Raw genomic sequence first — 13,976 nt, 5'->3', positions numbered from 1 at the left:
TGTATACATGTTACCCAGTCACTGTATTTTTATATCTCTGTATACATGTTACCCAGTCATTGTATTTTTATATCTCTGTATACATGTTACCCAGTCATTGTATTTTTATATCTCTGTATACATGTAACCCAGTCACTGTATTTTTATATCTCTGTATACATGTTACCCAGTCACTGTATTTTTATATCTCTGTATACATGTTACCCAGTCACTGTATTTTCACATCTTTGTATACATGTTACCCAGTCACTGTATTTTTATATCTCTGTATACATGTTACCCAGTCACTGTATTTTTACATCTTTGTATACATGTTACCCAGTCACTGTATTTTTACATCTTTGTATACATGTTACCCAGTCATTGAATTTAAACATTCTATTGATCTCCAATTTAAGATTTTAAGTTTTACATACCAAACACAGAAGGATTTTCTTTTGCAAGATGAAATTACATCGGAATATAAAATTGTTATTTCAACATTTGAGAGGACTCAGTCATAAAAATATATCATTATAGATCTTATAAACATATTTTTCACCTTGATTTCCAGAGACAATTACATAAATGTTTTAATTAAATCTAACATATTGTGCAAAACAAATTCTGAATGTGTTTGTAGATAAATTATGAATTTCCGGTGAGAAGATAATATGTTAACAGACAACAATTTCCTGTGATTGAACATTACTAGGTTGAGAACATGATTTAGCACACTTACCAGTAAGACTTTCTGCGGCAGGGCCTGGCTAAGTATGATAACCTGGAATTGTGTGAGGAAGGATGTAAGGATCTCCCTCATCTCAGCCTTCAGGTGTTCCAGACCATTCTTCATGTGAGCCAGTAAGGAGTACCATATCTGGTATAACAGGGCCTCTGTAACAGAAAATGTTGATCACTTCAGACAAGGAAACAAGAGGCCAAGAGGGCCTATATCGCTCACCTGAATATTTAAGTCAATAATGCAAAATATTTCTGTAGAAGAAAAATATTTCCCCTTACGAGCCTCACCCTAGATACAGCTTCAAATTACCTAGGGTTGGGGAAAGAGATGAATTGTTAATCTCTTAGGGTGAGACCAGACCCCAAGACACATTATCAGCTATGATTGTGTTTTATCATCAGATGCTCAACAATGCTATAGTTATTCAGTGGAGATCACAACTGTTTCAAAGAACCAAAGATCCCAATGAATTGTTGATGGTGCAAAGCAATGATATGAAAATAAACTAAATCTACTTGGGGGTCAGAATTTCCCTGTTGGGTCCCGTACTTTTGACCCCAGGAGGCCAAAAACCACACTTTATACAAAACTGATTTCACTTCATCCAAGCATGCTTCAGACCAAATGGGTGGAAGCATACTTTTCATGGTCATAATACAAGCCCAATCCTTGACAAGTAACAGGTTATGTGTTGTCCCCCTGGGGTCATGTAACAAGCCCAATCCTTGACTCTGAGTAACAGGTTAGGTGTTGTCCCCCTGGGGTCATGTAACAAGCCCATTACTTGACCCTGAGTAACAGGATATGTGTTAGATCCCTGGGGTCATGTAACAAGCCCAATCCTTGACAAGTAACAGGTTATGTGTTGGCCCCCTGGGGTCATGTAACAAGCCCAATCCTTGACAAGTAACAGGTTATGTGTTGGCTCCTGGGGTCATGTAACAAGCCCAATCCTTGACAAGTAACAGGTTATGTGTTGTCCCCGTGGGGTCATGTAACAAGCCCAATCCTTGACAAGTAACAGGTTATGTGTTGGCCCCCTGGGGTCATGTAACAAGCCCAATCCTTGACAAGTAACAGGTTATGTGTTAGATCCCTGGGGTCATGTAACAAGCCCAATCCTTGAAAAGTAATAGGTTATGTGTTGTCCCCGTGGGGTCATGTGACATGCCCAATCCTTGACTCTGAGTAACAGGTTATGTGTTGTCCCCATGGGGTCATGTAACAAGCCCAGTCCTTGGCTCTGAGTAACAGGTTATGTGTTGTCCCCCTGGGGTCATGTAACAAGCCCAATCCCTGACATTGAACTAAGCTTGTTGCATAATAAAGTGTATTACGTCACAGCTATGAAAGCAAACAATATCATTATGTGAAATTATTTTAAGACCATTCAATACAAAAAGTTTCCTAATTTGATAAGAAATCATAACTTACCAGGGATTTTTTTGCCGAGAGAACAGATGAATTCTGTGGTACTGTTGACTAGGAGGTTAGCATGTTTGTAGAAACTAGATGGACCAGGGATGAGTTCGTGACTTAATGGATCTGTAAGTGAAACAATGACTCAAATCTTTGTCACACAAACACTTAAGCATCAAAAACAGAGATCAATGAATAAAAGAGAACTTTGCTCAAGATTACAATAAAGTTAAATGGAAGTGAGAGCTTCATGTGCACCCACACATCTCAAACACATGGACATGGTCTTCACAACCACCAATACACTCTGGAAACAGAATGTTCATTTTTTTTTTTAGATTTATGATCAGTCAAAGGTCACATAGAGGTTGCAAGAAACCGCATTTCAGTGTTACAGACCATACTCTCCGTTTTATAAGTTTGATGTTGATGCATGAAACAGTGACGGAGACATACTCCTGAAATGTCTTAGATGAAAAGGACCAATAAATTTAAGACAAAAACTGTATAACCCTGACTTAGGTCAAAACGAGGGTATAGAAAGATGGAAGCAGAATATATCAAGAATGGCAATTAACTCACCCATCGTGTAACTTGGACATGGGAAATCAAGGTCATTTGGCAAGCTGCCAAGGATATGAGCAAGTACCTCACAGCCCTTAAGCTGAAGGTTAGGTATCACAGGGGGCGCACTGGAGGAGCCAAGGACACCTAGGTTCATCTGAGGAGTGATTGGACTTGTGCCGTTCTTTAGTGCACCTGTCATAGCATAACATAAAAACATCTGTCTAAATATCGGTAACAAAAAAAGTACACCACAACATCAATAATGTTAAGAACCAGTCCTCACTTGCTTAACATTTCCAACAGTGTGATGGTTTAAACACTTACATTTAAAGGCAAAAAAAAATTACTTTTTTGGCATCTATTTTTTTTTGCCTAGATCAGTTCTGAAAAATACATCTTACATGGCAAGGAAAGTACCGCTCACAAGACAGATAATGAATCAATTTTCTCTCAGAACTGTAGATTTATCAGGGGAGAGAAATAATAATTTTCTAAAAGAACAGAGAAAAGACAGAATTATTCAAACATTAAAAATGATTACTAAATTTGTTTTCCCACTTACGAGGTGTAGCTGCTCCAGAGAGGTGATTATTTAGCTTCCCACTTCCGAGACAGAAATTCAACAGTGGCACACACACCTGCAATGACAATTCAAATCTTTTACCTATCTGACTTGCGACCCTGCCTTCTTAACAGGTGATAAGTGCACAGATCACAGGTAAAGGAAAAGACAAAATATAGCTATTTAAAAACTCTTTTGATGCAAAATGTTGGTAAACTTGATGAAGTAGTCTTAACTGAAAAGACAGACTGACTGCTTTGTGGAACACAAAAGATATGAGTTACCTGGTCAAAGTGGGAAGAGGCTTTCTGGCCTAGGAGCCACACAAAGTGCCACCACACCTGAAGTTTAACAAGTGCCACATTTTCTGACTTCGCATTATTCAATTTGAACACTTGCATCACTAGTTTGATCCGCTTTGGGTCTGTCAAAATGGCTAAGGATAAACAGAGAATTTCATACATTGTACACACTCTAAATACTATCACAGTATTGTTATCTTTACAAATAAAATTCAACAAAGCAAATGAAATACATGTTTGTCAGTGAAATCTCAATTAATGTCAAATGCATGTTAAATAACATGGTAAAATTAAAACTTCTTTAATTTAGAAGCTAAAATGTAGGTTCAAATTGTGAATAGATGATAAAAATACAAACACATTGGTAAATAAATCTTGTATACAAATTAGAAATTTACCATTGTTGGTAGCAAAGTTGTCAATCAATTGCTGCCAGGCCTGAAAGGTTACACATTTCACCTCTGGATTTGAACTTTTGAACCCTAGCTCTGCAATTGGTAGTACATGGTTAATGAAACTACCTCTGTGAAGATCCTGTTGAAGATAAAATGGTTGGATTTGATGGTTCTTTACACCAGTTTTCCTACCTTATCAATTTTCAGACCTTAGAAAATTTTTAGTTCATACCTGGCTTTCTTTATCTTTAAACTCTGTTTGATTTAAAACACTAAGGTTTGGACAATTTCGTGACAAACTTAATTGTTATCAAGACAGAAGAATATGTGCATATGAGAATCATGGAAGAATAACCATTGTCTGACCCAAATCAGCTGTGCTACCTCGTACAGCATAGGAATACAACATACCTGCCCAATCTTTTTTAAAGTGAAGGAGGAGCCAATTATAATAATTATAATAATTTCAAGTAAAAAAAGGCAACTTATTTTCCAAAAAGTAACAAGGAGTGAAACAGTTAATTAGAGAACATTATTTATTTTCTATATTTTCACAAATTCTTTCATTTACTTTCCATTACAACGTTAAGAGTTTGTCCAAAAATATCATTGATGTGTCTACATGGTATGTTAAACTTACATCATCGTCAGAATCTTACAACTTACATCTCCTAAAATCTGGACAAGAATTCCCCAGGTCTTCAATACATGAACCTCATGCCTGCTTCCAAATAACCTTTCCATTTCTGCTCCAAATTTCTGAAACAAAAATATCCACTATCCACTGATGCCTTAATTATGTGACAAAATGGAGGACTATGAGATCTACACCAAGAGAAACACCTACAGAAAAGCCTGTCAACTAATACAAACCCGCAGAGTAAAATAACAATCTCAAAAAAGACAAACTTTATATACTGTATCATCTTAAATTCTTGTGGTTGTTTTATTTTCTATGAATTCCATGACTTTCTATTTTCTATCATCAATAGATAACATGTCAAGTATGAAACTTGCTTGTGGAAAGTCCACTACAATATACTGATGCGATTTATATCATGAACAAGTCATGAGTGAAATTTATTCTCAAAATCAAGCGCCACAAGTATCAGTTTCTTGAAATCATGAAATTTATCTCTTTTTCTTTTTAACCTTTAACCAATGGATGAGGTTACCTTGCTGAAATCTTTCATGACAAATTTGGATAGCACTTTCTGCTCAGTCATCAGGGTAGACAACTGTGTGTTGACTACCTCAAGAGCTTTTTCACGGATTTTGACGGCACTGTGTACTAGCTGTACCAACAAGATCTTGCCCCATCGCACAATGTGGTTGGTCATCTCATTAGGGCACACGTCCAAAATTCTGTGAACAAGCAAAAGGACAAAAAAAATTGGTTTCAGATTTTAAAAATTCCGAGTTTCATAGCCATATTGATGTGTGCAGACAAAACAGAATAGTTGATGCCAGCCCATGTTTAAGGTCTCAGGGTGAAGCCCTTGTAGAGGGTTTGGAAAGTTCCCCTAAACTGAAAAGAAATTAGGATAATTTTCATCAGTTTGTGGCAAAGAGTAAGCAGCTTGAAATTTGTATAAAGGAAGCCATGTACCTGTTATCATAAGATATTTTGATTTTTGCATGATTTGATAAAAATTTGATAAAATCAGCATCTTATTTTTTTACCCTAACCACTTATACAATAAAATCAATTTAATACCCAAGTGTCTGTACAATGTAGTTTTGGCTAAATCCAATAACTTGAAATTTGTTACTTCAAGCAACCTCCACAGTATTTCATTTTACACATTGACAAGACCCTCACAAAATTTCATTTTTTTTGCCTTTTTTCACAACAAATTAACATGTACCTTCCCTCAGCAAAAACATAGTAAGTTTTTATATATAAAAAAACCCCATTGATATGAAAATGTCAGTATATTTTCCCAAACTGTATGAAAACGACTGTTGACTATTTCCTATTTCTTCAAAAATGAAACTTTGCTTGTGGGAAGTCCACTACACTATATTGATGTAATTTGGTATTACGAACATGCCACGAGTCAGCTTGACTAAAACCAACAAAAATGTGTACTAATGAATGGCCCCATTAAGGACCTGAGACCATTTTTGCCAAGCCATGTTGCTACCTCGTGTATAGTCAAATTTTCTTCATTTTTTTTCTCGAAGTTGCCTTAGTTCTCGCATCCAACAAGAATTTCAAAACCAACACCAGTTATCTTCTTTGAACTTCTAGATCAGGAACCAATGTGCATTCAGAAGAACAATTTTAATCTCTTCAAAAATCAGAACGGAATTGTTTGACCTACATAATCTGATTTTCTGTATCAAGTTTACCCTCACATTTTTACCAGTCACCCAATAATTCAATTTGTAATGGCACCAATCACACATAAAATACATTTGAGTAATGTCCCAACCCCCCCCCCCCAAAACATTTATCTGCCGGCCAACTCCCCCACACATTTAATTAGGGTTCTATCCTTACACTAAACCATCAACATGATAATGGGTCTATGATTAATGACTTTACTTTCTTCTAAATATTTGCCCATTTATTTTTCAATTTCTATGATAACTTGTTACCTTGCAATGATATTTGATGCTTCATTTTCCACAGTAATTGACTGTAACTTCCATTTCTCCATAGCAAATTCCGCAGAATCCAACATCACACTCACCTTCAAAATAATCAATTAATTTACTCTTCAAATAAGTTCCCAAATTTTGTGCTGTTGCAAAAAGGTACTAGCTAAGCAAGGAATATTTGAGCATCAATTCTGACACCTAGTGCTGGTAATAAGGATATATCAAAATTAATCCAAATGTTGAATTTAATTTACCAGATACCAATTAATATTCCAGGGAGTTGGAAAAAGAATAAAATTCAGATTTGTTTTTTCTAAACCTATTTGTTGTATTGGTAACTAATTGGACTTCATGAAGGGGTAAGCTAATGTAGGTAATCAGTTATCAGACCAAGAACTCTTCATCATAAAATAGAAAAATATTTTCAAATTCATCTTTCTAACTTAACTTCTTTAGTTGAATGATTATGTTGATATTAGCTAGGAGACATTACATTTTTGCTGATGATATCAGTAGGTAAGTTTTGTTGGCTCAGACACCACAAGGCACGGGTGCATGTCGTTTTGTCCTCTGTCTGTAACACACAATCCTTCAAAACAGGTACCACATTTCCAACATTGGTCGCCGACAAGCTCCTGAAAGAAAATAACTGTTAAATGAAAGGTACGAAGTAATTTTGCTGTATACAATCTGAAGTATCTGAAGATCTTTCTTCAAGATCTAATCTATCCAGGTACTCCTTTATGACATCAATATTGTAAAATATTTCATAAAAATCATGTGTTTCTAGGAGCATACATATGTCAAGTTTTCCTTTCTTTTACTAACAGATTTATTAATTTTATTAGGTAGAAACAATTTGTAATTGTATAGATATTCTGAAATCAATGAAAGAATTTTCATCAGAAATTTCTTTTGTTTTGGTTATACCTGACATTGTCGCTGTCATGGAGAAAAAATCCAAGTACTTGAAGAGCAGAATGGGCCACAAGAGGCTGGTCATTCATGATGTCCTGTTGTAAAACTGACCACACGTGGTCAGCATGCTTGGCAACATCCAGATTAAATAGACTCAACTCATCCTCTTTCATGTAACTGTAAATCAGGTAAGGAGGCAAAATAATTTTTTTAATATTGGACATAACATTCCTTGGAGTCTGCAAGATGTAACTTCATGTACTTACATGCTGAATCAGAACATGGCAGTAAAATTTGTAAATTATTCATTTTATGCTAGTCAATCATCCAAGAAAATAATAGAAACACATGCTTGGCCTCATAAATAAAATGTAATGAACTGGTATTTTGTCCCCTAAATCATGTATATAATGTATTTGGGAGGTAGACTTGAAGAGGGTAATGGGAGATGATTTGTTATAAAGTGCATTGTTAACTGGGAGGGTGACCATGTTGATAACTGACAGACTGATACATCTAGTTGCCAGGGATTTTGACCTTAGGTCAATATAGGGTTGTTCCAGGAAACTTAGTTTTTCAGGTGTTGTTCTGAATTGAGAAAGATGGGTGTACTGCCATCTAGAACAGATGTAAGTGGGACTGTCTCTGGATCCCTAATGGTGGCCAATAAGCTAAGGGTCTATCTTATGTTGATTTGGACGAATATGGTATGTGTGATACAAAGTGGAAATAACTGTAAATAGAACTTTTGCTCTGTTGTGATGTATTTCCAAATGTTTTGGTTTTACATAGCCACCTAGTCATGTTACAGAATGCAAAATAACTACCTTTTATTCATAAAATTTGTATAGTATAAGTGAACAGACCAAAAAGTCAATGTTGTATTTCAATAACCTTGGTTGTCAAAAAATTTAAGATTATAATCAAATATTCTTTGACTTGTTTACAACAAACTATTGCAAAATATCTTCCAAGTTTACATGGATATGGAAGAAAAACATCCTGCACTTCTTACTTGCTGAAGGTTGTGTATGCTTTAATTCTGTCATCTTTACTAGATATCTTTGACTGAAGTGTTGACAAGATGCTTATGACATTCGCATTGCTGTCACTGGCAGCCATAACCATCATCTTTCCTGGAGCATCTAGATTTCTTGCAAATAAATGAAAAACAAATAAAAACTTGCTATAGTTAATAAACAAACATATAGAATGAATATACATTTCTAAATCACTTAACTAGCAATATATTTGCCATAGAAATATCAATATGCACAACAGATGTCAAGCAAAGTTAAGTCAAGTAAATTTTCTTTTAAGACAGTATACATATAACGATTAACATAAGCCAGAGACTTTTACAACAAACAAATGACACGAGACTATTCTTTCAGTTTACAGTGCATTGCGTATATCCATACACATTGTCTTTCAACAAGATTCGGGAATGTTGGCATGTAAAGATTTATGGTAATGGCGATGCTACATATAGTCTTACATGAAAAAAAAACCGAAAAATACCTATACATTTATTTAGACCTAATGTAGGTGTTATCACTATTTGTATCAGATGACCGTGTCCCAGATGAGAACGATCTCGGACCGAATCTGGTTCGACTTTCGTTTCTATCATGTCTGAAAAGTAATTCAAGTGGGTAATCCGATCAAAATAGCACTAAGCAGAAATATGACGCCTAGATGATCGCACGACACATCAATATCGAAATATTAGATCTTCTACAATCATAACTTACCACATGTAGATTTTTTCCTTCTTCAGCAATTCGCGCGAAATACTGGCATAGTGTTGTTTGGACAAATTTGATTGGTCAATTGAATTGTGACGTCATATCACAGCGAAGAGTTATACTTCGAAGGGAGGTTAATAATATAGGTGGCGCGACACCAAATAATCAGAGGATATTCAGTATCTCTATCCATCTTTGAAACAGATAGCTTTCCAGCAAAAAGAATCAACATTGATTGACAAATTGAATATTTTCAATATGTGCAGTACCTACATAGAATAGGAGTTCTTATAACACAACCAATACAAAATTAGAAAGCGACGTTCCGGTGACTACACGGTCACCATCATTCGACATATGACCAGTGTGGAGCGCACTAGTACGTAGTGAACGAGATAGTACGAAACCGACTTTTTCGGCTGCACTATAATCCTATGTTCAAAAATAGAGTAACGAGATGGTAAACGCATTATAGACAAAAATGCACCAGATGGTAACCATATACTGCAGTCAATTCGGCTACACTTTGTTTGATATTTGGTCATAGATGTGCGAGAGCAGTTCCCGCATTTGTATTTTTAAATTAATTTTTAGTTTCGCTTTTAAATTTCACTTCAAACGAATGTTGCCTCGGTGCCACCTTATTATAGTACGATAGCGAAACTTTTTGTGGCGTATTTTGTTTTCATTTCTTCATTCTAATGACTATCATTATGTATGGGTTATTCCAAGTCCGAAAATTCAAAATCACTTAGATGTATGTATGTACATTGTAGATCATTAGTGATAATCTATAGTGTAAGCTAATCAATGTAAATTATCAATATACTACATATAAAATATATTGTTCTGTTGGAAACCTTCTATTTTGAGGAAGTAAAGAGAAAGATGATAAACCCGTGACGGTTCTAACATCATAGTCACCTCATCGATCAGCTTCTTGAAGGAACTAAGTGCCATATCAATGTTACAGAGAACACACAAATCATACGATGAAGAACAAATTGAATGACAATGATGCATGGCAATTGTGCATGAAAGATCCATTTTTCGTAATTTTCATGGGCAACTTTTCTCCTCACCTTATACCCGCGACTCGATAACACTCAGGTGTGCTATGTCCGTTGTTAACCGAGTGACGGTACTTTATAAGAATACGGAAATTTGAGTATGTATTGCGGACAAGGGGTTGAAAAAGTCAATGCTGATCTGAAAAGGGTACACCAATCACGTACGAACAACACGATGCAACTGTTGATGCATTAAAGTTAGCAAGAGAGTAGAACAACTGAAAGATGAAAACTGTCAAAGAATAAAACGTTCTTACGTGAAAAGAAAATAACATTATTGGGAGAGTGAAATCATAGCAATTAGGCAACGAAAACGAAAAAATATAACTGAACAAATTAAAGAAGCAGCCACATTGTATCGTAACACAGACACAGAGATTGAGAACATGTCAGTAGAGGAATTAAAAACAAAAATGAAAGACTGGGCATAAAATCAAAAGTCAGAAAAAGAGAGAAAATGATGTGTTTAGTAAGGCAGCATATGTCAAATTCATCATAAGCAGCGGGTGTATTTTTTAGAACTGACATATCAACTTACTGTTTTTAAAATTTGACTTCTCAAATTGTCACCGTAATTTTCTGCGTATTGCCTGTACTGTATAACCAGATAACGTTCTGAATTAATTTTTACTGACCAATCATGTAGCCCGCGGGCATCGGTTGACCAGAGCTTCACACGGGTGTTTTTTAATCCGGTGGCTTGAAATTAAGTTTTCTTTTATAATTACCAACGCAAATATCAGTATGGCTGTATTTTGTGAAACTTTTATTTCCAGTATCATCTGCGGGCATTACAAAGGGAAATATCGGGTATATGATCGTGATAGTAACTACATGCTACATTTTATCTGTACATTATACAATAGTCGCTAGTTCAAGTAGTGTTGTGATTTATATGCTTTTTTCTCGCATATATTGCAAATATGGATTGTTATTATTGCATTATGTAACTCTGTTTATATCAAATAGCATTAAATCATAAAAACCATGTTGATGAGCAAATAATTTGAGAAATGATGATAATTTAAATAAATAAATGAATAAATTTTTAAACGAATTATTAGTGTTCTCATTCGTTTATACTTGAGCGTCTCTTGTCAGTGTATCACGTCCAGTGTAGCATATCGCGGGAGAAACCAAGGGCGACAACTCCTACTTATTTGTTAAACTTTGGCGAGGAAAAAAGTTAGGGATGATGTGATTTTTTGTCTTGATTGATTACAATCTCGACTAACGGAATTCGTACTTGTATGAATAATATGTCACATAGACTTCATGTTGTCAAGAATTTGTGTTTAGAGTCGGTAGAATATCCATTGTCAAACATACCTACATAACACGGCAGACGGTATTAGTCCAAACGTACTACGTCTGACAGCAAAATAATAATCTGTAAGACATGTGTCCCCTATAGCGCCTCCATTTATTGAAGGTTGTATGTATTCTGTTAAACGTGATTTGATTTACATATGAAAATAGATAGCGCCCACGTAAAAGAAACGTAAAAAATGACACTCATTCAGTGTTATATTTATTCGTGCATATTTATCGTGCACCGAGTATGCGAGTGTCAAATTGCTAGTGACCGACTAAAATTCATTTTAGAATAATTTAGCGATTTTCAAATGCATGTAGAACAAAACTTAATTGATAAAAAAACAGTTTAATTAATCAATTTCAATATTAATATATTTGTAGTTATGTAGGTAAGACTTGTTCTCTTGGTTACATGTATATATTTGGGTATTGAAATATATTTGATATTAAAGACTTGAATTCCTTGATAAGTCATGTGGGCTTTAACGTCTTAACAATAAGTTAAGTCCGCTATTCTCTTTCTCAAGGTCAAAGTAACCTCCTTCCCTCTCGCGAGACAATGATATACAGTTATGACTTTCTAGTTTCAAGTTTCAAGTTTATTGGATCCTCAGATACATGAAAATGTATAACATGAGGTAAAACAACACTATATCAATAGATACGTGACAAAATGGATGGTAACTGAAAGTCGTAATGCTTCACTGTATTTTGTTAGGACTATTCAAAGTACACAGTACTTTCATAGATCAGACTGATAACAACTAGAACAATACGATTTACTTATATAAATAAAAATGGTAGCATAACATCACGCTGTATAAGGATACCATAGTGTTACTTCAAAATATTTTGTTAAGACTTTAAAATAAACAGGATGCATTTAGTACTTTCAATTTTCATATTGATTGCAATTAGTACATTCAAATACACTTTAATATAACACCACATTATATAATGATAACAACACAGTATTGCTTCACAATATTTTGTTACAGCTGTTCAAGATAACCAAAGGGCATTATGTACTTTTGTATATCAAATTGGTTTCATTAAACCACATTATTTAAGGATAACATAGTATTTTGTTTAGACTTTGAAATAAAATGGGGTATTAAGTATTTATATCAAATTGATAGCAATTTGCACATTATATACACTTTGCTATTATAACACCACGCTGTTTAAAATAAACAGAGGGCATCAGGCGTATATGTAAAAGACTGATATCAATTAGTACATCTAAATACCCTTCGATATTATATAATGATAACGTAGTGTTTCTTCACAATATTTGATTAAGATTGTTTTAAAGTAAATGCATAGCTTCTGGTAGTTTTTTTTAATAAAGCTGATATACTTGGGTTTCATAAAATCACTTATATAATGAAAACATTATCTTTCTTACAATATTTTGTCAAGACTGTTTAAAAATAAACAAAAGGCATTTAGAACTTTTTTATAACAAACTGAGAGCAATCCGTACATTTTGAACACGTTTGGATTTCTCCAGTAATATGAAGGTAAGAATTTCTGTCTCAGTTCAATCAATCTTATATCAGTGCATTGTAATAAGTAATGGAATTCGTCACATACTGAGGTATTAATAGAGAACATTTCCTATCCTGTCTCTGAACATTGCGCCATCTTCCAGTTTCAATGGGAAATTTCATACTACAACATCTAATTTTGCATAAAATCCGTCTCTGTTTTTAACAGAGGGTTGAGTCAGGTATGGCTCAAGCAGTAAAGAATTTTTAAAACTACTATAGAATAAGCCTCTAGATGAATTTTCCGTTTCGTTTCTCCATTTCTGTATAGATTGATCTATTAAAGTTTTTTTAATACTGGTTTTTATTCTGGAAAACAGCACTCTGTCCTACATCATCAAAGCAAGATTTAATAAAATCTACCCATTTAAACTTACACAAATTGTTGACATGAAGTTTGTATATCAGTCTGTACATAAGACTACTTAACTTTGACTCATGCATTATTAACGAGTTAACCATTCTGAGTTTAATATCTATTTCCAGAGGGTAACGACCAAGTTCGCCATATACCATAAAATTTGGTGTCGTGTTTCTTACGCCTAAAGTTCTTTTACAAAATTGCAAGTGGACTTGCTCGACAATTTTAATATTTTCAAAGCCCCATATTTCTGATCCATAAAGTAATATAGGCTTAACTAAGATGTCAAATAATTCAGCTGTAAATCAATTGGAAGATGTTGATTTTTAATACTCCTGTACACAGAGAAAAGAGCCGTTTGTGATTGTTCACGCAACTTTTGCTTGCACTTATAAAAGTTACCATTAAAATTAAATGTTACACCCAAGTAATTAAA

General features: G+C 34.5%; 1 protein-coding gene across 1 annotated transcript in view; it reads right to left on the bottom strand.

Annotated features, from left to right (window-relative positions):
• The window catches only part of LOC132546411 (telomere-associated protein RIF1-like), a 34,125-nt gene extending 25,500 nt beyond the window's left edge, over positions 1–8,625 (bottom strand). Inside the window, exons 1-12 of the mRNA XM_060210124.1 lie at positions 8,510–8,625; positions 7,507–7,671; positions 7,070–7,211; positions 6,574–6,668; positions 5,145–5,334; positions 4,610–4,728; positions 3,973–4,157; positions 3,557–3,708; positions 3,273–3,348; positions 2,726–2,902; positions 2,159–2,269; positions 722–876 (exon numbers count right to left, since the gene is read on the bottom strand). Coding sequence (XP_060066107.1) covers positions 722–876; positions 2,159–2,269; positions 2,726–2,902; positions 3,273–3,348; positions 3,557–3,708; positions 3,973–4,157; positions 4,610–4,728; positions 5,145–5,334; positions 6,574–6,668; positions 7,070–7,211; positions 7,507–7,671; positions 8,510–8,625 — 1,683 coding nt within the window. The remainder of the gene's footprint in view (positions 1–721; positions 877–2,158; positions 2,270–2,725; positions 2,903–3,272; positions 3,349–3,556; positions 3,709–3,972; positions 4,158–4,609; positions 4,729–5,144; positions 5,335–6,573; positions 6,669–7,069; positions 7,212–7,506; positions 7,672–8,509) is intronic.
• Positions 8,626–13,976: the final 5,351 nt, after the last annotated feature.

This window comes from Ylistrum balloti, unplaced genomic scaffold (genome assembly GCF_031769215.1).
Source record: "Ylistrum balloti isolate Yb309-2 unplaced genomic scaffold, AGI_CSIRO_Ybal_v1 Utg369888, whole genome shotgun sequence".
NCBI lineage: Eukaryota > Metazoa > Mollusca > Bivalvia > Pectinida > Pectinidae > Ylistrum > Ylistrum balloti.
The sequence above is the reverse complement of the archived record's forward strand: the minus strand, read 5'-3'. Positions and strand labels throughout refer to the sequence as shown.